This window comes from Centrocercus urophasianus, unplaced genomic scaffold (genome assembly GCF_019232065.1).
Source record: "Centrocercus urophasianus isolate 14NV4802_14NV808 unplaced genomic scaffold, USGS_Curo_1.0 seq_3, whole genome shotgun sequence".
In the NCBI taxonomy this organism is placed as follows: Eukaryota; Metazoa; Chordata; class Aves; order Galliformes; family Phasianidae; genus Centrocercus; species Centrocercus urophasianus.
This window is the reverse complement of record NW_024884866.1, coordinates 232,154-259,900: the sequence shown is the minus strand read 5'-3', so window position 1 is coordinate 259,900 and position 27,747 is coordinate 232,154. Positions and strand designations below refer to the sequence as shown.

At 40.3% G+C, this 27,747-nt stretch overlaps 1 protein-coding gene across 1 annotated transcript; it reads right to left on the bottom strand.

The window, feature by feature from the left end:
- Window positions 1-970: 970 nt before the first annotated feature.
- On the bottom strand, window positions 971-15,831 carry PLK4 (polo like kinase 4). The gene is made up of 16 exons (XM_042828413.1): window positions 15,759-15,831; window positions 15,160-15,255; window positions 14,314-14,409; window positions 14,106-14,220; window positions 11,220-12,246; window positions 10,215-10,315; window positions 8,509-8,879; window positions 7,503-7,607; window positions 7,068-7,170; window positions 6,133-6,282; window positions 5,169-5,299; window positions 4,372-4,463; window positions 3,883-4,021; window positions 2,810-2,950; window positions 2,263-2,369; window positions 971-1,636 (listed from the first exon to the last, which is right to left on the bottom strand). The coding sequence occupies exons 1-16, from the start codon at window positions 15,786-15,788 to the stop codon at window positions 1,537-1,539; spliced, it is 2,904 nt and encodes a 967-aa protein (XP_042684347.1). The 5' UTR covers window positions 15,789-15,831; the 3' UTR covers window positions 971-1,536.
- Window positions 15,832-27,747: the final 11,916 nt, after the last annotated feature.

Genomic DNA, 27,747 nt, shown 5'->3' with positions numbered 1-27,747 from the left:
TAGGACAAAGCATGTAACAGTAGCATTTTTATTATTTTCAAGGATTAAGGATAAAACAGGTAAATATTCAGAAAACTTACTACACCTTAACAATACATTGATTGCAGGTTTTCAAATGCTTTTGCCACAAGAGTTTTATTTTCACCAATCCCATTGTTGTTTAAGCTACTGCATGATTGTTACAGGTTATCAGCCTTGGAATCTTGTGAACTATTCTTGTTGCTGAAAGGTTTTCTGGTCTATACTGTGATTTAATTGCACTTACCTCCCTGTCACATTTCTTTGTAAATTAGTTGAACCATTTTCTAAGCATTTATGCCATTTCACTTTTTGGTGTTGGCTACATAGGCTTTTCTCAACTGTATGTACACTGAGTTGATACACCCAAGTAGATTATGCCTGAAGATTTTCAGTGTGAGCAATATTACAAGTTTTTAAACACACAGAGATGGCCCACACGTCATCAAGGGTGAATTGGTACTATGAATGGCAGGCATACTATAATTAAAAGACTACAGAAATATTTTAAAAGCACTGACTGCCTTGCAGCCTACCTGTTTTATCACAAAGCTGAAAGAATGCTCACATTCTATCCATGAGTAATAATAATGGGAGTATCAACACATAAGAAATGCTTTCAAACAGCTACTCACAGCGCTGGTTCAGTTTGTTACTTACTTATGATAGTTTACATACTATGAATCGCACTGAGTGTCTGTAGTTAATAAGAACTGATGATTATATAACAAATGGAATCAGTTCAGGATGTATAATTGGCTTTCCTATGAAATTTCATCTATACATACTTCAGTTACCTGTAGCCCAGGGGTAGAATACTAAACATACAAAACCACTGTGCGAATGTTCAGCTCAGCAAGTGAGAAGAAGCTTTGGTTTTCGTAGTTATTTGCCCTGAACTTCACCCATCCGTATGCTAACATATGATACTCTAAAGTAACACATCAGCTTCTGGTACAGTTGAACTTTACTAGTTACAGGAAAAGATCTCAGTGAACTTGAACATGAAACAAAGAGAGCTGAACGCTTACCACTGCATTTATTTTTTGGGGGTATAAAATGCTTGTGCAGGGAATTTAAAAGCTGCTGCTACAAAAATAAAAATGAAAAGGTATAAAACATGTACATATTTACATATATTACTTGTAAGAGGTAAAAATACAAGTTATTTACAAACACAAACACTTCAACAGCCAGATATGTTTTCCTTGATTATCATCACTGAGCAAGCAGTGGGGGAAACAAAAAAAATAGAGAAGATTATTTCCAAAAATGTGAGGTCATATAGAATTAAGTTGCTCAATGTTTTGCTTGAGCAAGTTCATCCATCATTTTGAGGAAAAATGTGCTTGTAAAGTATCTTACAAAAAAAATTGTAGAACAACCTTTCCCTTCCTATTTTTTTTTTTAAAACCAGAATTTTGAAGAATTTCTGGATAAGCTTAGGAAAATCAGTCACTTTCGTGTCAGTGAGTGTGTTTATTAAGCTCTTGTGCCCAAAGACCTGCTTTGCTTTTATCAGTGGGGACCTGTTGGATTGGTAAACATCACAAGAATAGAAGACAGACAGTGCAACTTCTCTTTGATGTATTCTGGCAACTTATCATTTTCTCCATACCTGCAAAAGCAAATAAGAACATGAAATTCAAATGCAAACCTCTAAATCAGGCATGTATATCTAAGATAGACAAATTAACTGGAACTTGAAGGCTTAAGTCCTGTTTCCCTCCCATCCCTGTATGTATTTAACTGAAAAATTATTTCAGAATAAGTACATCTAAAAATATTGGTAAGCTATAATAATATCCAGGTTATATGTTACCATCTTCAACTTCACACAAAGGAAGCATATTACTGTATGGCTTTATGACTGAGGCAAATGCCCTGCATCCAAATTATGTCCAAAACTTCATCTGATTACTTTTGGTCTATGCATCCATGTTGATGTGTTATCTCCCTAACACATTTTCCCTGAACTAGCAGTATCTTACAAGGGAAAAAAAAAAAAAAAAAAAAAAGATTAAGGATAAAAGATTGTCTTCCCCTCCCTCTTTTAAATGCAGTAGCTGTTTCCTGAGACTAAACAGGAGTCTTCATCATTTGTTACCTTAAATTCTATGCTTTTATTCATAAAGCTTATGTAAGCTAATCAGCTGAAGAGATGATGAAAAGCTAAGTTTTAACAGCAACAAAAAGCAACAGTTATAAAGTTTACTTTTTTCAAGTGACGCTAGTGACACTCACCTAGTTGTCTGGCCATCTGGAGAGGTGTAAGTGATAGAAGAAACACCTGCTTGGGCTACCAATTGGGATCCATCATTAAACTGAACCCACACTGCTCCACTGGTCAGCTAACACAAGTGCAATATCATTTGGAAAGATTAAAAAAAAAAAAAAAAAAAAAAGATAAAAACGTTTAGAATTACTCTATTAAATGAAGCTGAAATGCTTTGTCATAGCACATTTACTTCTACATAAACAAACTGTATTTTAACAACTTCAGCTTTTATCTAGAGGGAAATTTGAATGATAGAAGGCACTCTAATAGGCGTTAGTAGTAGCCATAAGAGACCTGTGACAGCAGCAAATAAAATACCCAACTGGCATTACTTTGGTTTTTCAGTTTATGTCGTTCACCACAGTATTTATCTAACATGCTTACTTGACAGGATCTTTGCACAATTTTCTTATCTCTGTAGCAGAGCACAACTCTCTACAATATATACTTCACAAATCACATTTTAAAAGCTCATTATTTAAAAAAAAAAAAAAAAAAAGACTCCTTTATCACCTGTGAAGCCCAACCAACATTTTTCACGAAGACTGACTTCAGAAGTTGAGCTGAATTTGGGCTGCATTCTGTCTGATGAATGGAGGAGCACGTGCTTTCAGCAGTGTTGGCCGTAAGTGTAGACTTTTCATATGACACCACCTAAAACCCAGAAATGACAGCATTAGCAGTCTTACTTTTAAGACCAACAGATTATACACCAACTATAGTGGCTAATTATCACCCTTGTTTCTTTAATCTTTTCCTACGTGCAGAGATTTACCCCACACGCTTCATTTAACAGCATTATGTTTGAAAAGCCTATGAGATGTCCGAGGACTTTTTCTACACTAAGGCTCAGTATTATGAAAATGGGGAATCAGTGAAACTCTGTCCTAAGCAAATTTCCTACTTAAAACTCATTCTTCCCATATTTGATTGTCAGCAAGTTCAATCCTTCTTCAGGAAAGTCATTCAGCACATATTAAGTTATGAAATTGCCTCCATTGAGCTGACCATTTGGACAGGTTTATTGTGGTGGGGTTTTTTGTTTGTTTGTTTGTTTTTTTACGGAAATGAAGATACTGCTATTACTTGAGGACTAGATTATTGAATCTTAAACACAGTTCTGTCATGGAATCATATAGCACATATCGAGTCCATTGAAAACAGACAAATATTTACACATAACACTTGGGAAAAAAAAAAAAAAAACCACAACAAAACAAATGCAGCACTTTCTCAGACTGTCAGCCTCAACTGCTAGCATCCTAAGTGACTGCTATTTGCTACACAGGCCTGATGGCAAATCCGAGCCATCCAAAGCCAAATTCAAGACTGTTCTGTGTAACGTGAGAATGCAATTTTCAAGCTATGTTCCCAGGAAACATTTGTGAGAAAGCTTTGGAGGACATCATTTGAGAAGTCCATTTCAAATTTATACATGACAAATTAATTGAAAGCAAAAATTTCTACTTAGTATGCTTACAGATGGTTAGTAAAGGCATACATTCATAACAATTACATTATTTCAAGTAGGCCTGCAGTTTTTCAATTCCTACTGGCCAGTGTTTGCTGTATGTTCGTGTACTTACAGGAGTACAGTTTGGAGTTTGAATTGGGGTAGAACTGGCAGCTGTATTTCTATCCAGTGCTGTAACTTCTTTTGAACAGTTGGTGTTGTCCAACAACAGAGGCACTATTGCCTTTGGAGATTCAGTATTGCCAGGTTTTCTGGAAAAATAATGAGACGAGGGAAAATTACGTTTCCCAAAGGGACTGAAGCAACAAGCAAGAAGACCTAGCTTTTCGTTCCATAAACCACAGGCTACACTTGATGACACCAGTCTTCTGCGGACTTGTTATTATACATGCTAGTTGTTAGTTTGGGTTTTTTTGTCCTAATACCAAAGGAAGGTATGCAGGACCAAACCAGCATTTTGACACATGCCACAACAACAGTGATTATTCTGCTAATGGCTATGAACCTTTGCTAAACAGCCCTGGCTTTGCTTCCATTAGCTGCATAAGGCTGCTTAGAAGGAACACTCAAGCGCATCAGTATGTACTGGTTAAAATGTTACCTTCCAACAATTATTGGAAAAAATGGAACACTTTCACTCCTTTTTTCTTCTTCCAAAATAGCAGATTCCAGTGCAAGGCATATGCGATGTCCCTGAAATTAGATTGAGCTTGTTCAGGTTTGACTGAGAACAGTCTAATTGTTTCACATGTTTACTGTGGCAGGTGAGCCTATGTAGGGAAATGCTTTCTTCCAGAATATTAATAGCCATTAAAAACAAAACAACTATACTACCACAAGAGTCCCAGGTAATTTCAGCACATTTGGCATTATGCCCTTGATCCACATCTCCTCCACTTTCAGAAGGATTAGAGAGGGGAATAACAGATCCCTACATTCTATTGGCAAAGTCACAGAGGACAGGCTGAACTGGAATTTTTTGATGTTTTTACTATTTCTGAAGTTCAAAGACATAGCAACTACTTTTGTGATTGCTAACTAAGTGACTTGAAACATGAGAAGAGATAGCAGGCAACCCAGTTAAGCATGAGCAGTTCTGTTGTATTCTCAAGAACTGTGTAAAGCAGCTTTGCAAGATCTGTTTAATCCCTTCAGTAAGGCAAAGAAAACTCTAGTAAGAGTTTTCTCTAAGTCTTCATCGTAGGGCAAGTGTAACTGTTATCCCTACATCAATATTTGCTCTTTAAAAAACAAAAACAAGTATCAGTCACGACCACAAGCCCCTTTCCACCTCTCATCTCTGTTATGAAAAATATGCAAAATGACATTAGATCATTTGTGAAAGAATATCTAATTTCTTAAGGCTGCTTTGCATTTGAAAGGCAACAAGCCATTTACCTCATTTGCATGATCCATATATACTTGCATTTCCTTCTTCAAACCTGTTTCATTTTCTCCTTTCAAAGTGAAGGATTTCCCTGATTTTTCAATCACACGAGTGATACCAGCTGTCTTGTGTATCTTTGCTCCTGTAAAAAGCATTTTCTAGTCTGATTTGCATACAGTGCCAGTATTTATGAAATACACATCCGTGCCATTACATTCCACTCAATTGAAATGCAATTCACTAACTTAAGAATTACTTCAATAATACAACCACCTCTGGACGAGCTCTGTAACTTCAACTGGAACTGTGACATTAGTGAAATACCCTCTATGCTCAGAGATCACTGCTTAAACAGGCTGAATCATGCATTTATCACGTTTTAACAACTGCCTTTCTAAACATTCATCTGAGATAAAATTAGTGTATCTAACAGCATTGCCAAAAATTGGTTAATACGACCTATTAGTATTTGACATTATTCTCTCGATAGCAGATCCTCAGTCACAGAACTGTTACCTACATGATTTTTTCATGGTAACTTACACTGAGGTTTATCTACATGTGGCAAATTCAACTAGTTCACAGAAGCCTGTGATGAGAAAACAAGTCAGTGCAGTCTGGCTTGTTAAAGGCACAGCTAGAGAAGGTGGCCATCTGCTTTCTGAAGCCAACAGTGGGAAACAAAGGCAAGCTTGGAGAAGCAGGAACACAGATTTCAGTAAACAGGTTAACTCCCAAAAGTAGAGCCAAGGATCTCATAAAAGAAAACACATAGGTCAATAATACCTTTGTAATGCACTCACTGAAGAAGATACCAGAAACAAACTAATGAATAACTGATCTTTGAGCGCTAGGATAAAGACAGAGTGATAAAGATCATGTTTCTTGCATTTCTTCAACCTGAAGCATCCACTGTTTAACAGTATTTCAGTGTTTTAAACATCACTTTGCATAATTGCAAAAATGAATACATACCATCATAAAAACATATTTCAACATCTGCCGGAGGTGAATTTTCCATCAACATGCACTTGGCATATCTTGTGTAGAATGTAACTTTGGGGGTTTTTGTTCTCACTAACTGCACAAACTTGGCTGCGTACTGGTACTTTTTCCAGTACTTTTCTAAAACAGAAGACAACAATATTTGAAAATATTTATGACTTGTCAGATAAAACACTGTGCACTAGCTTGAATATCTATTTTATAGCTGAATGATAAGTAATATTTCAGTAGTTGACAGAAATACGAAACTGAGTTTAATTTCCACCAATCCACCAAAAACATACAACTTGAGATGCTGTTTCTTCAATCAAAATAGTTCAGAACATCAGTGTAAAAGAGCAAAATTCTGCATGCATCATTTAAGCAGCTATCATTGTCCAGCTGGCTTCATGGCTCCAGGTGAAACCTGACTTCTCTCTCTAATTAGAACAGTATTTCTTTTAAGAACTTGTAGTTAGGTTAGGTTTGCTCTTTACTTGTTTGTATTAAGTAGTCTGTCAATGCTTTCAAATATCTTTTTCCCCTTCTCACCCCATGCTATGTAAGTATTAGGAAGTGCAAATTAGAGATAACGTTTTTTAAAGTTCACTTTACGTTTCTTCAAGTAATACTTAAACAGTTTCCAATGTGAATAATAAAAATATTATAATATATAAAAATAATTATAATCTCGAGCTTAGTACACTCCATGGTAAAGAGGGTAAGCAGTTCCTTATCACTTCCATAAAAACGTGTTCACATTCTCAGCAAATTTCAGAAAAGCTTCCAGTAAAACTACTTGGACTCTCATTCTGAAGGGAATTTCATCCTCCTGATCATTTGAGAAGCAGAGGGTAAAAGCTACTCTCCAGATTCATTTAAGCATCACATTAGTCATCATGGCTTAAAAATAAATGTCACATTACCTGGCAAATTGTCAAAATTATACATACAGCTGTCCTCAGGAAGAATGGGCGGCCTGTCGTCAAGAAGGAAGCCTCTTCCTTCATTCGGGTGATAAACTGCAATCTACAAAAGAGGGGAAGAAGATGTATTTATAGTTGCAACTTCCATGGAAGAAAGGCACAGTTTAACATAATTTACAATGAACTGCTCTACTCCTCTAATTGATTATTTAATGGCAGCATCTTTCAACAATGCTTCCATAAGTTCAAATCCACAGGGCTGTGCTGTGGCAGAGCATGGGAGCAAGGGAGAGCTCATGTCTGCACACACATTGACAAAGCATTTCCAAGCACATAACTGCTTGAAAAAAAAAAAACAAACAAAAACAAAAACCAAACACTGAAAGAAAACAAGCAAGCACTTGGAATAACGTTAAATAAACTACAAATTCTCACCATATTTCCATCACAAGATATTCTGAGAACTTCTTTCACAAATTCTTGTGAATGGTGTTCTTTTATAAACTCCATACACACCTCCCCAGTATCTAGAATGCTCACCTAGAACATTTAAAACAAAACCAGCAAGTTAAACTGGAAAAAAAATGTACTTCCTAGCAGGCTGAGTTCACATTTTTTCCACAAATATCTTACAAACACAGCTTTATTCTAGAAACATATATACAGAATATTTCTAGAATATACTGCAAACTGATAAATGCTTCTCACACTAACTTCTAGATTAGTGCAGAAAATTTCTTCACGATACAAACCTGGTCAAGGAGGATGTGGCTTTCTAAGTGACAAACCAAACCAAGGCAGGTCAGCTGTATTATGCTCTTAAAAGCAAATAATAAGAAATGGAAGAAGGAGAAGAGACGAGCAAGACGGTAGGAAATGGAACAAAAGGCAGAAATTGGATAGCAGGAACAACAACCAGAGCACTCACGCAATCAGAGGAATTAACAGAACTTGATTTGTTTTGTTTCCTCCCTCATTTACAAGAAAAGAAAAAAGCAGCACTTAAATGTTCAAGTACTGGAGAGTGAAACTCTTTACCTATTAATAATAACTCAACTATTCACATGATCTGTAGAAGTATTAGTGTTTTAACCATATCAAATAGTTTAAGTGCAACTTGCACAGATAAACAGTCTGGATATTTGAAACTGTAGGCAATATATACGTGGCCAGTAGTTCTTAGGACTTCTTGTAGGTTCTTTGCTTGTAAGCTAAAAGCATTGCAGCAACACTTGCTGGAAGTGGCCACAAGGTTGCAGTAAGTCCATATTCAGAAAAACTACAATGAATTCCACTGATATATTTGAATGAAATTAATAGCAATATAAATTCATATAACTTAACTTTACATAGAATTTTAGCAAAAATGTTGGATTTCCTAAGTGATTTTTTAGAAGACATTCGTGTCTTTTAAACTTCAGTTTTAAAAATGGATACATACCACTGCATTTTTTGTTTTTTGCCTGATTGGTTTTAGCCTGTAAGCACTGAGAGGTGAGACTATACTTCGCAGTGTAGGTTTCTGACGTGCTGATGGTTCTTGGCCCCACACTTGGTTTTGCTCTGAAGCCGGCCAAAGGCCACATGAAGATGTCTGACCCTTTCCAGATTGGCAGAGAACTTCGGGAATATATTTGTTTGGTTTTCTCTGATTCAAAGAATGTGAATAATCATGGGATGCATCATGATCCCGTATATCTTTCAAGGTGTTCCATCCATTCCTTGATGCATCTTGCTGCACACCCAGATGATACCGAAAGCCTCCATGTGCATTACTGTTACCAATCAGGTCTTCAGGTGGTCTCAGCTGAGCTGAAAGCATTGTGGAAGAACATTGGAGATTTCAGGAGTCTTAGTAGGCCAGAAATTGCTACTATATTTTGAAAAGCTCTTACAAATCTTAGGCAGCTTATTTAAGCAGGCAATGTGATTTATTTAATACTCAGTTCAACCAATATTAGACCTCACAGAATTTCAGTGGTTATTTCAAAAAACTTTTTTTAAAATTAAGGTTGTCATAAATTTATTTGTTATGACAGCCTTATTATATGTCAAATCACCTCACAAAAGCAATGTGAAACAAAATCCTAAGACTTTAATAATCTGTTTCAATCTGTTGGAAGACAATTAATTAGCTGCCATCCAGATAACCACTAAGATTAACATGTTTCAAGTTAGCTAACAATAGTGTTTAACGTCAACTGGGTTTTTAGTATTCCAAATGTTAAATGTGCATGCTAAAAGCCTTCCAGTTACTTGTTAAAAAGAAAAAAAGACTATTTTTGAACTTCAGCTTCCTATTACTTTTTCTCTATTTCTGATATTTAAGCCCATGACTGAGGGCTTAAATAACAAAGGTGCCTCACCCAATTAAGCAACCCATTCCTGCCATGTTGTAGAACAGCTGAGAAACAACCAAAAATTAAATAGGATTATCTGGACCATATGTCACATGATTCCAGTTTCCTATAGGTAAGAAGTAAGGAGTCCAGTAATATCAGAACAAAAAAAAAAAAACGGCATGAATGGATTTATGATTTCATTTTATGATTAAATTTCATTATTTGAAAATCATGTAACACAATGCGGGACAAGAACACCTCCTTCCCTTCTGTGCCTTTTGTCCTTTCCTCCACCCTTCCTTCTGCACCCTCATTATCTTTCTCTTTTTCACTGAGGTCACATCTTCTTTCAAGGCTTATTTATTTGCGCATCTAAACTAACAGAGCTTTTGAGTCACCTGCCAATCTTGTCATTTTATTTACAAGTCCAGATAAGGACTCAATAACAAGGGTAGGTTCTAAAAATTAGTTTTCTTCTTTGTATCTTGATTTGTTTTTGCTAAAATGCTGAAAAAGAAAAACATCACATTTTGGTAAGCGAAGCATTCAAATAAGTTTCTCCACTCTTCTGATGGCAGTTAAATATGGCTCGTTACATCAATCCAACAACTTGGGAAGAGTACTATCTAAAAAGCCTTCTGAAATCTGTCCAATGTTTAGGATGCTAGTATTACATTCCAGCATCACAGTTATGTGGCGAATCCCTTCTAAGTTCAAAGAAATAAAATGTAGAAAAACAGCAGAAATAGTTACAGGTTACAACTCTACCTTGAGTGCAGAGATACATGACTGATTCATAACTCACCGTTTGTCTGCATGCTTCCAAGCCACTGCTGCATGGTTTCAGCCTGGGACTTCTGCTCTAACAAACCAGGGGGGGGCTTCATTGGATAGAGAAAATTTGAGCTGCAAAATAGAAGTTACATATGTAATCAAGACTACATCAACAATGCTTGCACAAGTGCTACAATGTTACAACTGCAGAAGAGACAACTCAAAATACACCTTATATTGAAACAGGAAAGAAACTTCCGGGAATTCAAAGATTAAGATTATGAGAAAGAAAGGTTTGTGTTGCACAGCAGTGCACAGAAAATAAAGATCAGACCTCCATCTAACACCAAACACCCTAGCATCCCTTGCACGGACACCTGGGCTGGTTTGTACATGCTGGGAAAATCTGTCAAATGAGAGTAAAGAAGCCAGAGTTCCCAAGCAGGAAATACAAATACAGAACTAAGTTTCAGGTCATTATATTTGACTATATATTTTTTTTTATTATTTGTTTATTCCCTCCTTTCTGGGAGGGAAAGTGTTGCTCATTTTATAATCCTTAACTTAAATTTTTTTTTAAAATCTTGTCTTGGTATAAAGTGCTGCTAAAGATGAACTGAAACACCCCAGAGCAGCAAGTACATATGTTGGCAGTCATGCACAAAATGACTTCTCCTTGTAGAAGAGACACAGATAAGAGAAGTCAGCAAGGGTCTCTACCACAGTCACTGTGGAGAATAAAGAACTCGGCTTGCTATACAAGGAAGTAAATAATTAGTAGAGCTCTAGCAGGATAAATAAAAGCTACACTCCAGCTGGTACACACGCTGCATCTAAGAACTATAAGACAGGCGGCAGGCAGCAGGCAGAAGGTGAACCTCTCCATAGCAAAAGCATCAAATATTACCCTTTATATGCTGTATTCCAGCGACAAGCATTGAGACTTTTGGTACTTAATGCAGTCTAGTCCCAAGTAAAGAAATGCTTCTAACATAAGGTAACTCTAAATTTCATCATAATAAGAACTCATTCTTACTGTGGCTGATCTTTCACAGGCGGAGATATTTGCCCTTCAAAAGAGCCAGAACTACCAGAAGTCTTTTCCTTGAATATTTCTCCCATATCAGTGTAACTGCTCGCAGGAGAAAAGCATTCTGTGTTTTCCCTCGTTCCTCCTCTAGGCTTGGAAAGCAGTTCCATGGAGTGACACCTCTCAACGACATTTGATATTCCTTGAGTCTGACTGTGGGATGTGCCAGACCTATCTGAGGAGTGGGCTCTTCGGAGGTAGCGGGAATGCGGTCTCTCTTCAGCAAGCTGCATGACTCTTCCCCTGCCACCTGCACCAGTTTCTTTCCCTTGAATTCCCCACTGATGAAAAGAACCATCGACAGATGAAGCGTTACTGGGATTCTTGTTTTTAGGAAAAAAAGTAATTTTATTTGGGAGTGGCTGTCCCACTAACAGCTTCTTCTTCTCCTTCAAGCAGCCACTGGTACTGATGCTGGAAGAGCCCGTAAACGTGGTAGAGATAGTAGCATTTCCACTGTCCATGGAATCTTCCGAAGTTCCTGAATCTTTGCTCCGAGCAGAGCTACACCTGGACATAAAAGGATGATCCAACACAGAGGAAAGACTCAAACGATCTGCTGGATTTTTGCGAAGTAATTTATGTATAAGGTCTTGTGCCTCTCTGGACAAAAAGGCTGGCATTTCATAATCTGCTAATACCACTTTATTCAGCGTGTTCTTCACCGTGTCAGTGTCAAAAGGTGGCTTTCCAATAAGAAGAGTGTAAAACATACAGCCCAAAGACCACACATCAGACTCAAGTCCATGTGGACTCCTTGTGGCTATCTCTGGTGAAATGTAATTCGGAGTTCCACACATGGTATAATGCTTTTCATGAGGCATTTTCAACTGAGTTGCTAGTCCAAAATCAGCAATCTTGACGTTCATGTTACTGGTGAGTAAGAGATTGGAAAGGGTGAGGTCCCGATGCAGTATTCCATGAGAATGAAGATACAGCATACCCGTGATAATTTGATGCAAGAAGTGTCGGGCTGCCAAAAGCACAAGAACAAAAGCCTTAGTGCAATAACTGAAATCACAGCTCTGAAAATTATAACCCTTTGAAGTTTGTTACTTGTCTCTCCTTTATCTTTTCTTAACTAGCGAGGATGTTACAAAAGCATTTAAGTGTCATGCTAATGAGGTAGGTATAACACTTCCTGCTTTTTTGCTTGAAGCAACACAGCGTTACTCTCTTCTACAACAGTCCATAAGATACCATTCTGTAATGCAGTAATCCAATTTGTTTCTGTGATAACAGAAACATGCAATTACCACAGGACAACAAAGTATCTGCGAAGTTCCCTTAAATTAGGCTTCGGAGACCTTAAATTTTAAATTGCTCTCATCACTTTCAGAAACAAATACATGAAGCCAAACATCTTCATTATACACTGGTTATAAAGTACAGGAGACAATTTGGATGAGGCAAACCCAGAAGTATTTCAGTTTCTCGTAACCTTCCATATTTATAATACTGTCATAATATTTCTGTTCTTATACATTATAAATTGTATGAACATTACGAAATACATTATAAAATGAATTCTATGAAATTCAGGAAACATTCAAGCTGTAGCTTACAGCAAGAACAACAAAACCCCAATGCTGCTCGGACAGCACCATTTATTATGTTTCGATTACAGCAATTTTAAGAATCATTCAAACAAATTACAATTCTTTCTCTCTCTGCAGATGGCAACGACTGCAGAGGAACAAACATTTGCAGAAATCACTTATCAAAGAAACAGGCTTTTTTTTTTTTTTTCCTAAACCCAAGTCAGTGGTTTTATCAGCTTTCAGCACAACGGTTATGATCATATGAACTGCTTCTGCTGGAGCAGACCCGGATTAAACAGATGCCTGTGTAACAGTACCCCTTTAATCCAGCCCTAGGACAGCTTCCAAAGAAGTCACTAATTGCAGTAGTTTGACAGAATAAGACTAGAAGCTGACAAGCAGGTAAATTAAAACAGCAGTGCAGTGACCAACTGTGTGACCAACTCAGGAATTCCGGGAACAGCAGAGGCAACAAACAATGAACCCGAATGGGGTGAAACCAGAACAGCACGTCTGATTGCACTGTAAATCAGTGCACACAGCAGCTTGCTTTCCTGTTATTTCTTCTGGAGCTGCATTGTTTCGCTTTGCCTTTCAATGATCCATGCTACATCTGAAATTCTCACACTCATTTGTACAAAAAAATTACTATGTTTGTAAGTGCAATTAAGTTTTTTTTTTTTTGGCAGACTTGTGCAAACACTATTCACAAGAATAATGGCCAATTTAAAGTTTTAAAATCACTGACAGTGAACTCTAAATATAAGACAGGATTTTTGTTTTTATCAGATGACTTTTGTGAGAAACAGAAGTTAAACTATAGCAGGATTTCTCCTCAGTTGCCAGTCTTTCAAACAATTCCAGACAAATCAATTCGAATATTTCTTCCTCATACTGGACTTCTTCCTAACTTAGCCCTTACATAACTTGTACAGAGTTAACTGCTTTATCTTCATTTACACACACATTCGGAACACACTGAAGATTTTCAATGATCCTACATAAGATGAACTAGAATCTGGAAGGCCAATACAGTAATTTGGTGTATAAAGCTTCTCTGAAACCCCAAATAGCACACACTACTGTCAAAGGACGTAAACAGAAATAAAAGCACAGAAATATTCAAGTGAAAATGTTTATCATAACTTACCTCTAGGTTACCACTTCTGACAAGTTTTTAAGCTGTACAGTTTCAGATTGATAGCTGTTTTAAGTGCTCTTTCACTGGAATCAAGCTTACTGAATAAGTCAATGTGTAAATACAGAGAGCTTCATAGAAAAAAAGTCTCACCTTCATCTTCTGAAAAGGGTTTCTTTCTATTCTTTATGTATCTACTCATTTCACCATTGTGACACATTTCAAGTATCAAGTACACATAGTTGCTATCTTCAAAATAGTTATAAAGCTAGAAAAAAAAACAAAACAAGGAAATTAGAATACCTGTAGACCACACAGCAAGTCACATATGCAGTTATTGCTAAAAGTACATGAATCTTACCTCAAGAATAGATGGATGCTTTAGCTGACAATGTATTTTCACCTCATTCTGAACCCTTTGTACCATTCCCACTTTGTGCATGGCTTTTTTGTCTATCTGAAAATAGATCACAATATTTTTCAAGTAGTGCAGCATTGATTATATACATTTTGTTAACCAAACTCAAAATTTTAACTGTTCAATGCGTGTCTTGCCTGAAAACCCTGACATACAAGGTTTTTGTTGCTTTAAATCTAGTATGCATTTCAAAATAGATGCATTTTCCTGCAAGTATCTTCGAGAAACAGAGAAAAACACAGTTGTTCAAATAATGAATAAACAGAAGCAAAATTTTGAGAGAAATCCAGTGCCGAGTTTGCAAAGCACACACGCTAGAGATAGTTAGCATTAGAAAAATAGATAAATGCAAGTACTACAAGTTGTAATAAAAACTAGCAAAATGTATTTGAAACAAGAGTTCCTTTTGTAAAGGTTTGCCCTTACAGTGAGGGAAATGTTTCAAGGCCATCACAAGTTAAAGGGCTGCAAGCACCTCCTGTGCTCAGGACCTCTCCAGCTGAACAGTCTAAACAATGTTTTTGTGGGTGCCAGTTTCTGAATCACAATTACAGAGATGAGTGTACAACTACAACCAAGTATCTCAGCTCAAGTCATCCTAACAACAACATCAACACTTTTAATAGTTACCAATATGGGCTTTTCGACTGTGCTGCACCTTCCAGGACCAAATGCTGCTCTCAGCATCGCTTACTCAGAAACAAGAGGTCTGGCCACAGCCACTCCGACCTGCTACAATCACCTCTGCTGGCCCCAGAAGCCACAGATTCCCCCGGCTGGCCGCCTTACCATTTTAATAGCCACTTCCAGGCCGGTTTTCAGGGATACCGCTCTGTAGACCCCGGCAAAGGAGCCCTTTCCCAGGAGGTTCCCCACCTTGAAGTCCTGCAACGCGAACACAAAACTGCCGTCAGCCCCAGCGCGACGGAGAGTGCGCCCCCGAGAAGGCCCGCAGCCCATAACCGCCGGAGAGACACGGTCAGTACCCGCACGGAGCCCTCGGGGCCACGCAAGCAGAGGGCGGCGGGGCCGCTCAGCGCCGCGCCCGGCATCGTCGTCCTCCCCGCGCCGTCCTCTCCTCACACTGCGCCCGCCGCTTCCCGTGGCGTCGCGGGGCAGCCGCCTTCCCGCCGCCCGGCCCGCCGCTCCCAGGGGAGCCCGCCGCGACGCCGCTGCCATGGCAGCGTCATGCGCGGCGCCTCGAGCCGCCCGAGGCCCCGCGGGGGCCGGGCTCGGGCCGTGGCCCGCCTCGAGGCGACCCCCGGCCGCCCTAACCGCCGCGCCGACACCGGCGGCCGCCTCCCACCCGGGAAGGGGACGACCCCACCCGGCTCGGCCTCGCCCACGGCAAATGGCGGGGCGGCCCGAGCCGGGCCCCCGCTGCCCACCTCTATCGTCTCGCCGATACAGGTCGCCATGGCGCCGGCCGCTCTCTTCGGGTCTCGCTAGGGGTTGTCCTCGGGACCGCGTCCGCGGCTCGCCATCACGGCGCCCTCCGCCGCCCGCCTCGCGCCAGGCCTGCCCGCTCGCGGGCCCGGCGGCCGCCCCCCTCCCCCTGCGCCTCCATTTTGAAAAATCGCGCCGTTACCGCCCCGGCCCCGCCCCGGCCCGAGCCTGCGTCTGACGCAATCGCGTCGCGCGGAACGGCCTGTGGCGCCACCGTTCAATTTGGGGGGGGGGGAGGAGAGATGAGTGTTGCGCATGCGCGGAGCCTCGCGCACCCATTCCCTGTCGGCCATTAGGAGGCGCTGAGGTAAACGTCACCCTGCTGAGGGAACTCCGAGCGTACGGCGTCCTGGATCGTAGAACCGTTATGGTTGGAAAGACTGCTGACGCCATCCAGTCCAGCCACCCACCCATCGCCTCGTGCCCGCCAGCCCTCAGTCCTTCAGTGCCACATCCACACAGCTCTTGAACTTCACCAGGCACGGTGGCTCCAACTTCACCACCTCCTCGGGCAGCCCGTGCCAGTGCATCGCCACGCTTTCTGAGAACTTTTCCAAGTCTGCAACCTGAACCTCTCGTACAATTTAAGGCCATTACTTCTCACCCTACTGATGTTACCTAGGAGAAGAGGCTGACCTGCACCTTGCCGCAACCTGCTGTCAGGCAGTTGTAGGGGGCAATGAGGTCTCCCCAAGATGCTTCTCCAGACACAGCTGTTCCAGTTCCCTCAGCTTCTCATCAGACTTGTGCTCCAGACCCCTCACCAGCTTCGTTGCCCTTCTCTGGACGTGCAGATAGACTGATGTGGCATTCCACCTTTTCCAGTCTTTGCTAGCTTGTTGACTGTAAGTCTTGACAGTTTTTGCTGCCTGCCAGCTTTCATCACTGGAATAAAATACAGCGTTTTGCGTGCTGCACCTTCCAGGAGGCTGCTGTGCAAGTTGTACGGAATCATCTCCTCCTGGTGACTGTAAAATGGGTCCCTGATCATTGTGGGTAAGTGCTATGTTCCAGTTACTGACAATCCTTAAATGTAAAAAGGAAACTGTGTGGCTGACTAAATGGATTAGTCCGTGGAGCTGTGTGCTATTAAACATCATCAGTGGTTTGAATAATTAGTTTGGAACATCAGCAAAAGTGGGACGTTCAGTTGAGCTTCATTGGTAGAATTTTAGTGTGAAATATGATGAGTAAAGTTGTGTGAGTTGTGTTCATGTGTCGAAATTATGACCAATGCATACTGATATTGGGGCCAGCTACACAGCTAATTAACAGCACTCAAAGTCTGCATGATCATGCAAAAGACAACGTGTGTAGATAGAAATAATGCCTTTTAATATTAGCCACTGTAGCTGGAGAAGTGTATGTGCTTTAGGGCACTGGCTAATTTTATGAGCAACGATAATTGCCTTGCTATTGAAATTCATCCAGGTCTATCAGTAAAGAGGCAAATCAACTTTGACCTTGAACAAAATGGCAGAGGTGCAATGTCAGTACTTACACAAATGTCCATGTAGATAGTGTTTTGTAGACTGATGGGCAGTACTATGCTCAGTATTACACGACTCAGAAGTCTTGTAATTTGCTTTTTGTACAAGCAGTTTCTAGATGAGTTAGAATGTACTCATTGTAATGAAAAAAAGATCAGAAAAAAAAGACAAAGGGTTTTATGGCTCATGCCTTTTCTGTTTTGCACTGTAATCAGGTGTGTTCAAAAGTGTCGTATATCATGCAAACAGCATGATCCCAGGTTACTTTTTGGGGGGTTAATTATCTTGTTCTGACCATTGGTTCCAGTACTCATCCATAACTAATATGGTATACATGATGTAGACCTATTTCCATGTGCTGGTTTAGGTTGTAAGTAGCCAGCGATTACACTTTAGTGTGATGAATTTCATAGTCAGAATGTGAAGGTGATAAAACTGAGTCTATTTCTGTATTTATTTCTGACATTAGGAATATACAAGATTTTGCTGTATTGGATCATGAACAAACTTTTTATTTTAGCAGGCTTTTTTCATGTTAACTTCATTGATTACGTTGTGCTTTTTGGTTTGATTTCAGTTCTTTATTTATATAGGAAATAATAACTTGTAAGCAGTCAGTGCATTTGTAAAAATGTGTTAAAGGATATATGGATACGTTTGTGAAGTCCATGTAGGTAAGAATTAAATAAATATGAGTCCGCACTGGGAATACTTTCAGGGTGCTTGAACACAGGGCATTAAGTTATAGTTTGCAAGTGATAATCTGTCATTGTTAGTTTTGCAGCTTTGCTTGTGTCTTGGCAAGCACGTTCATGATGCCGATAGATTCACAGATTTGATACATACATATTTATTCTGGACTGCTGCTTTTGACAGATGCAGGGAGGAGTTCTCATATATCTGCTAGTGTAGCAGCTAATAATGTTTTCAACAACATTCTTGGTATATCCTGAATAAATGATGAATTGAAAGCATGTACTGATCCATGAGCTGTGGCTTTTATTTTCCAATCAAGACTCTCTCTCTCTCTCTCTCTCTCTCTCTCTCTCTCTCAAACAAACAGACCAAAAAAACAAAAACAAAAAAACCCCATTGTTTTACACTTTTCTCTTTCAGTACCATTAAACTGAGAATCGATCAGCACAAAACATCAATTCTTAAAAGGATTTTTTCTTTCATGATGGAACTTCTCCCTGTTTGCTATTTTCAAATTGAATTTGGCACATTGTTTTGTACAGCACAGTGCTTCAGCAAACATATCCCACTAAACCTTGATTGCAGTGGGTCACTTTTGTCACAGGAACCAAAAGCAAGGAGTAGTTAGAGAACTTCAAAAGAATTAAGTTGTGATATTCCTGAAGTCTTCATCATGCTCCAAGAGAAGGTGAAGTTTGAATGAGGGAATCAATGGATTCATAAATGATTTCCTCCCCCCTGCCCCTTGCAATGCTGTTGCCAAGACTTGATTTCTTTAGCCAAGCAAATTAATAGTAAGGCTGCTTTGCATGCGTCTTTGTAATGTCAGCATTTTAGAAGTTGTTTAGTTACAACAACTCATCCTATTCACTGGTTTTCATTTACTGTGTTTATCCATTAGGCTGCAATGAGTCTCCAGGATCGTACAATTAAGCTGTGGCAGCCCATTCTGGTCTGTTTCAAAAACTGACAGTTTTTCATCTTAAAAGTATGGGGTCTTGCAATTGTTGAAAGGCTCTTTCAGAACTCACAGTTCTGAAGGTTTAAAATGTTCTTCTCTATTTATATGCATCTGTAGTCAGTTTAAGCTTGTTTGTTCTTGCCCAGGCGTAACTCAGCCTCTGTAACTCTTCTCTGTGCCTGCTGGGTGCATCTGCGCTAGTAAATTGAAAGAGCCTCAGACCTTTCTCAGGTCCTGGGCCTAATGGTGTGTAACAGCTCACGTTGTGTGCATAAATGCCCTTTACTCCCTCATCTCCCCATTAGGGTGACAATGACCAGACCAAAAGTTAGGAGGCACGGGCCCAGGTCTGAGATGTATCACCCAGCCTGCAGTGCAGACTGCTACCCATTTTGCCCAGGACACCAGAGCTGGTGCGGATGCTCCCATCCATGCATGCTGAGCAGGCAAAAGTTCTACCAAACCCAGCTGGATCAGGCACCAGTGCCTCACTGGGGATTGACGAAACATAGATGACAGTTGTATAGCCTGTAGAAGTAGAACGCATCTGTGTTTTGAAACTATACAGAACAGCGAGCTAACTGGGAGAGAGATGCTGCTGCAATGTACAGGTCACCCAAGCTGTGCTGCTTACATCTAGGAATGTGAGTACATGTGGGAGGAGTAGGATGTGCAAGTAATGAGCTACTTCTGAAAGTGCCTTGCTTCCTCTAGCCATGCAGGAATAACTCGGTGAAGATGGGTTCACACGAGTGGCTGTGCTCAGATCTCTGAAAGGGATCTCTTGTCTGGCAGGTGTGTGCTCACTGAGTCTGCTGCAGTACAGCAGGAAGTTGTGTCCAGCTCTGGAATTATCGCTGTGACAGGGTATGTTCTGTCCTCTTCTGCCATGCCATGTGAATCGTTCAGTTAAAAACAATGACTTTTTTCACCCTTCTACTACTACCAGAGCACGTTCTCAGGCTCTAATTCCATCATGACCTGCTGTTCAACAATTAGCTTGATGAGTCTAGCCACCTTTTCCCTCAAAACAGAGCTACCTGTGTAGGCTGCCCAGTTTTGCCATTCCCCTTTTTTAATGTTTGACTGGTAACAAACAGAGAACCTAAACTTCTACCTACCAGAGTTCAGCTCATGCCAGATTCTAAGACTGGTGACAAGGGTAATGGACATCAACAGGAGTGGTTACTCCACAACTCCCTGGACATGTAGGCTGCTCACCCCAGAGGTGCTTCTCTCTGAAAGTAGGCCACAGACACAGAGGGGTTCAAAAGAGAACTTCCACTTGAGTATTTGCTTTTGAAGTTTTGCTGAGCTGTAACAGATCATCAGCTATGGGAATGCACCTTATGAAGATGCTGGGTTTAGCTTTTTGGGTGTATCACAGCTAGACTGCTGAAGATGCCAGGCTTGCCAAACTTCATGAAAGGGAATGATCTGGAGACGGCCTGTGTTAACTGCTCCTTGTCTTTCACAAATTGCTGCATGAATTGAAATCTCCATCGCATTTGTCATTGGCTGTGATTGTTTCCGAAGCTCTAGAACATGTTCAGTGAGCTGCTACACAGTGAGCTGTGTTTTTCTGGAACGATGATGTAGACACGTTTGATGCAGTGTGAAGTTGAAATGCATATGTGCTCAAGGCTTGCAAAGGTAATATTAGAGGACTTTGCTGTGGAGCATGCCTGGGTGGTGCTGCCTTGTCTTTGGTGCTTGTTGGAAATGGTTCCTGAGCTGAATTCACTTTGTCTCTGTTATTGAAATTGTGAGGGTCATCTGATTCATCATCTATGATACTCAGCCCTCTGTTTTTGTGATGGCTTCTAATTTTGTGCTGTCATTAAAGCTCATTGGTGCACTTCTCGTGTTTTCATGACAGAGCCATTGACGGCCATTTCAATTTTCAGTATTTTATAACTTTGATGAAAGGTAATTCTAATCTCTCTCTGTATTTAGGCACCAAAATCCTCATTCTCAGAGAATTGTATTTTTGCTGAGCTAAGGCATGAGCAATAGTTCTCCAATTATTTTCTGTAAACAGCTTTTTTTTATGGCAGTTCTGCTAGTTCCAATCACCCCACTCTGGCTCAGCCAACGCATGGCAAGGACTTGAATTAATCTTCAGTTTCTTTTCATTTGCTGAAATCCTTCACGCTGACACTCTGTAATATTTCTCCTTCTAGTCATACAAGAACTCCTGAGTCTTATCTAAATCCGATTCTTCTCTGGGGGACATTCTGTCCTACCCAATGACATATCTAAACCTCAGTTTGAGTCCCCTTGTTGATTTGACCTTATTTTGACTCTGGTATTCCTAGTACATATGGTCTCTCACATCATCATCATACTGCAACCCAACATGAACAACAACAACAACAACAAACTGGGTTAGGACTTCTGGATTAATTATTAAATGGTATTTGGTATTAAATGGTCCTTTGAATTCCAAACCTTTTACCAGCTTTTGCCAGATGTATATTATTGTAAAATGGGACCAATTTGTTTAAGGGGGGAACCTCTCCATGTTACTTTGCTGCAGCTGCTGTGAACAAAAGTACTGAAATGACATCGTTTTCTACACAGAAGAGAAGGAAGAGCAGTGGTAGTGCATTTGCCTGGGAGGCCCACAGCTCTGCAATCCCTACTCCAGGGATCTCATTTCCATGTTAAACATGTCAAGTGACAATGAGTGCGTCTTGCCTTTAGCTAGGTTGTGTCAGTTATTAATTAACCGCACTTTGAATGTACCCATTTATGCTGAAGCAAGTATACCTAGTTTTGGCTTCATGCCATTGAGTTCTGTTTCTTTTCTGCTAAAATAAAAATCACCACTATTGTCACGTTTTAACAAAAAGTTAAGTGCCTTTCTGAAGTTTAAGAATATGACCATGTATTTGGTTTGTAATAGAACTTCTGACTGAGCACGTCTGGTGTGTCTGGTGCAGTTTCTGTGGCCCTGTGTGACTGGTATTTGTTGTGCTGGTACCCTTTAACTCTGCATCTTCTTCTCCTTTGGGCTGCACTGATGTCTTATTCATCTGTCCTATGAAAGATAATGACCTATCTCAGGTCATTGCACTGTCTCTGAAAAAATACTGCAATATTATTTTTTTATTAGTTGTCTGAAGTTTCCCTACATTTCAGCAGCTCAGATAACTGCTTCCATGTTCTCTGTATTTGAAAGACTGGACATTTATCATAGAAACATAGAATGGCCTGGGTTGAAAAGGACCTCAAAGATCATCTAGTTTCAACCCCCTGCCATGGGCAGGATCGCCAGCCACTAGACCAGGCTGCCCAGAGCCACATCCAGCCTGGACTTGAATGTAGATAGTAATATCAGATTTTTTTGCCTCCTCCATTTTGTTATCTCAGAAGATTGCCGTCCTTTGTTCTTTGTTTTGTTCTGCCTTACGTTTAGAGCCAGTGTAGATGCTTAGTTTCAGTCATAAATGAAAACTGTAGAGCATTCTAGACAGATGTTTCCCCATGAGACACGTATGTTGAAATTTGTAGAAAGGGCAGTTCTTTTCAGTTGGGACTGTGATTAGTTAGCCTGAAAAGTGTCCGTTTTTCTATGAATGTGTACAGTTGGCTTTTGTTTCAGCTTGGCTTCTCAGACTGAGAAGAATACAGCTGTAAAATCATCAGAATCTCATCAGAAACTGCAAATCTGCTTTTTTTTCCATACTGATCTTGCACTCTGCAGTAGTTTTTTGTTGAAACCATTCCTTTCTGATATTACTGTATTATTATTATTATTTGTATGTTTTATTTAGAATAAGATTGCTTTTAAAAGCTTAGTTTTTTCTTGTGTAATACAGGGGTGGTCAAGCTGACCCCCTGCATTTCCAGGACATCTGCTGGCTCTTCACAGTATTCTGCTAGCAGTGACACTCTTAGTGAAGAAGGTCCACATCACTTGGAGAATGACTCAGAGACATCATCCCTCACCTCTCCGTGAACAGGGGAGAAGGCTGTGCTTTTGAAGAAAGCTTTAGAAAACATGACAAATTTTGATGAGTTCTTTGTTAACTTCAGGTCTATTTTTTTAAAGTTTGCTTAATTTCTCTTGTGTAGAACTGCTTTAGTATGTGAAAATGCTAGAAATAACACGTTCAGCTCAGGTGAAAGGAAGAAGGAAGGGAAATAAACCACATAATGTAACATTCACTCTCTCAAGACAGTGAAGGTGTGGCACAGGAAGGTGCTGAAAGGATCCCTGTCAGTACTGCTTTGATGTGTTAACTTTATATTCTGAGTGTGAGAATGAATTACACCTTAGCTTTGCAGCATATGCACAAGACATTGCTGTGACCTGCTAGGGTGTGAGCTCAGCAGCAGCCTGCTTGTGCAGGAGCGTATTTCAGCAGCAGCAAACTGTTGAGGCAAAGAAAGACAGGCAAGGCAGTTCGGGCACAGGGCTTGTGCTGCAAGTTTGCGTGTGTGCATTAGCAGCTTGATGATTCTGTGCAATTCTGTGAGTCTTCATCACCAGGAGCCAAATCACAACCACTGTCAAGAAGAGGGACTTACTTTTTAAAACTGAGGTTTGTAATTATGCAGTTCTGTGACTTTCACAGTTAGTGAAAGTATTCAGGGGCATTTAGCCCTGCAGAGAAGGACCTGGGGATCCTGGTGGATGAAAAGCTTAACATGAGCCATCAGCGTGCTCTTGCAAATGAAAGCAAATGGTATCCTGGGCTCCAGGCCAGCAGGGAGGTGATTGTCCCTCTCTACTCGGCCTTCATGAAACCCCATCTGGAGTAGTGCATCCAGGTCTGATGCCCCCAGTACTGGAAAGACAGGGAGCTGTTTGAGAGGGTCAGGAGGAGAGCCACTAAGACGATTAGAGGGTTGGAGCACCTCCACTATGAAGACAGGCTGAGGGAGGTGGGCTTGCTCAGCCTGAAGAAAAAAGGGCTCTGGAGAGACCTCATTGTGGCCTTCCAGTGCTTGAAGGGATCATGTAATAAACAGGAGGGGGAACAGCTGTTTACGAGGGTGGATAGTGATGGGACAAGGGAGAATGGTTTTAAACTGAGAAGATAATCTTTCAGAAGATAATCTGAAAAACTAAAGCAAAGCCAATCAGAACTCCACACAAAGAAAATAGAACCCCAACTTTCTAAGTGCTGGCTACTGCAAGAATATGCTCATCACCTCATTCCATTTAATCTGTGTGTAATTCTGCGTGCCAATTTTGGCATTGAGAAGAACACTGCAGCATTACTTTATTGTAGATGCTTTTTTTTTTTTTTTTTTCATGTAAAGACTTCAGTCTCTGATTTCTTTGTCTTGAGCATACCAGTGCCCACCAGCCTGCAGTTGGCACACAGGTGGAACTTCAGCTGCTTGGATTCAGCTCTGAAAGCCTTTTCCTCTTGTGTTTCTTTATTTTTTTCCCTTGACAGATGACAACTCATTACACTGGAGTTGTGAGTCCACAGATAGACATGTGGGCTGAAGCATATGCTGGATGTGGTTTAGTACATGAGGATTCATTAGTCTGTTGTTTTTTATCCTTGCACGATGCAGTGTTTCCCCCCCTCCAGATATGTTGCCTTACATATTAGTTTATTTAGATGCTCACTAGAGGTTTCTTTGGTCTCCCTTTTTGAATATTCAGTTGCCAGCAGTGGGCATAAGCTCCAGGGTTGACAGCCAGTTCTGTTTGCAAATGTAGACTGCTCCCTGAGGCACAGTTCCTTTGTTAGCGATGTTTCCAAACTATTTAGAATTACACAACAGTCATGAGAGTAAAAAATGTCTTATGTCATTTTTAATCCTTTTTCTAATTAGCATTTGTCCATATGTATGTTTTCAGAAGTCAGCTCATTGCTTTTTCCTGTGCATTGAGCTTCCTGTGAGCCGGTTTTGTGTGTTTCATAGGATGCAAAAAGACCACTGAATAGAAAACAACTGGATTTTCAACTGCACTGTAAACCTCCATGCAAGAAGACATGAGTATAGTAAGCAATGCTTTTGATGACAAATGGTTCATTCCTATCTGAACTGTCTTTACAAATTAGCAAACATGCAACCTATTGAGTATAGATAACCTTTCATTTTAAGACTTCCTGGATGAAAGGGAAGGGAAAAGGAAGGGAATGGAGGGGAAGGGGAAGGGAACAGAGGAGAACGGGAATGGGAAGGAAAAGAAAAGGAAAGGGGAGTTATACCACCTTTTGGAATGTTCTGTTTGTTTTGGTTTATCAAGAGAGAACAAACGGATTTACCCTGAGGTTTATACTCCTCAGCAGTAGAGCTGCCTAAATTTTAGGAGGAAACATGTACCTGGTACATACAGAATAGTATTATGAAGCATGTTCTTTTGTGCTATCAACATCTTCCACTGAAGCATCAAATGTTACCTACCATCACATGAAGCACAGAAGAGTCCTGAGTGAGTAAATGATCTGCAATGGCCATCTCTGTAATCCTGGGAGATGAAACAACCATCAGCATTTGTGTAACTGCAGAGATGTACCTAGCTATAACCTCCCCAGCTTCCTCTAAAGTAAGAGAGATTAGCAACAACACGAGTAAGATTTCTGTGGGTTTTAGCAATAGGTCAGTAACATAATGCGTGTAGGTTTTGTCCGCAATCTTGTCTGAGAACTTGTTGAAAGTTCCTGCTTAAACCATGGAGCTTCAGAAGTAAACATAGGACATCCCTTGCCAAGGGCACAAACTGTGGTGGATTACATTCAGCTCTAAACATAAACAAGAATTACAAATTCCAGTGAAATTCGAAAATGGCATTGCTTAGTACAACGGTTAAATTTGATTCCTAGACTGGGGTCTAAGATTCTCAGAAGTCACTAAGCTACATTTCTTTGGTGACATTACCAGCTTGGTCGTATACAGACTTACTCATAGTGAACAGCAAGAAGAACAAGAATAATCTTGGTGAGGTTTTTTCCAGTAAAATTCACATACTGTCTGGTTGTATTTTTTCTGCACGTTCCAGTCTCAGGACTAATTTGACCAAACAGCTTCACATTTGCACCACTGCTTGTGCATCAGTGCCTGCCCAGCATTAGCAGGGCCTGACGGTAGGCCTGTATTTCAGGGCTCATCAGCCTCTGTTGAGACTTGTCACTTGAATTAAGGCAGTTTAAAATTGGCATGGGTATCCTTACTGCATGACCGAGGTTGGAGTACATGGAGCAGCATGCTGGTTTTGCTTTGAAACTCGGTCCTTAAACAAATGCCTGTGCTGAGCTTTAATTACTGAGCTTTTAGTTCTCCTCCCTGATACTCTGCCCTGTCATCAAGAGACCAGACTGGTTTTCCTTGAGAACTTTCCATGGTATGTTTATAACCGTGATATTTTATATCTTAAGGCTGAGAAACAATCGTATTGCTGCAGTACAATGCTGCAGCTGCTCCATTTTTTCTTACAGCCTGAGCTTTTTTGTTATTATTTTCAATATCAATTTTTTTTTTTCGCTTCAGTTTCATTTCATGCAGTTGCTGAGAATGACATTTCTCTGTAAAGCATGTTCAGAGGAAATGCGTGCAGACTGATGTCAGACTGTATGAGTTGTGAGGCTTGGAGTTGGACAGGTCTCTTGAGAGCTGTGTCAGCATTGATGCCTTGTTCGCAGAGGCAGAGGCTGCAACTCCCCTTTGTCTGCCTGACAGTAAGTTCTCCAGGGAGAACGTCTGTTTCACACCAAAAAGAGAGCTCCATGCCATCACTGACTGCACCGCAGCTGATCCATAAAAGAATGCAGAGGGCCTTTTTCTTTCCTCACCCCTCTTCTACGCTAGTGAAAGATCCATTTATTTCAAAGCGGTATTTGTTTTGTTTAAATCCCTATCTTTAAGAAACAGGTCAAACTTGTCAGCCATGTGATTCAGTTTACTCATCTGTAAAGCTGAGAACATGTTTTTTCCTTGGCTCAGGAGTGTGGGTGGAGGGGTTTTGTGATGTGTGTGAACAACAACAAAAAAATAGCTTGTGCAAAGAATAATTGTTTCTGAAATGCTAGCTATTAGATCTTTTCTGCTTTGACTAAAACCTAGATATGTCACAAGGCTTTTTTTCCCTGCCTGATAAATTCTTACTGGCATTCCAGCTTTGATCCCTCCCATGGAGTTACAGCTTTACAGCAATATGCCTCAGTCTAGCTTACAGAACTACCACGTTGCTTATATAAATGCCATCAAAGCTGGGCAGGTATTCTGTTTTTGCTCACTGTGCTGAACTATGATGCCAGGTAGCAGTGGTACCACCAAGATGTAATTCAGTGGAATTTCACCACTTGTACCAGCATAAGCTTTTTTCCTCCTTATCTTTTGCATCTCTTAGTGAGGTTACTGTATGTGTAACTATGTGGCACAGTCAAACCCTGTCTCTGTAGATAGCACCAGTGAGATTAGCCACCCATTTAATGCCAGAGCCAGGATGACATCATGCCTGAATCATCATGGAAACAATTAGACCATTGCTAAGATTTGCCAATAGAGCTGATGTCTTGGTTGTAACGCCTACCATATTTCTTGTTGTATGAAACATACTGGCTTGTGTGAAAAATTCCTTTTTCCTTTTTTTGCCTGTTCATACATTACCATCTGCCCTTTTGGCTTCTAAAATTTGTTTATTGAGATTATCCATGAAAACAAAACGCTGCTGAGCATAAGGATATAATTTATGCTTTTGTCCAGTTTAATTTGCTTATTGACAAAGACTTTAGGTCAGCGTATTAAGACAAATTATGTTTCTCAACACATTTTTGGGGCAAGCAGATCTCTGAGGCATTTTTTTCTGTCATG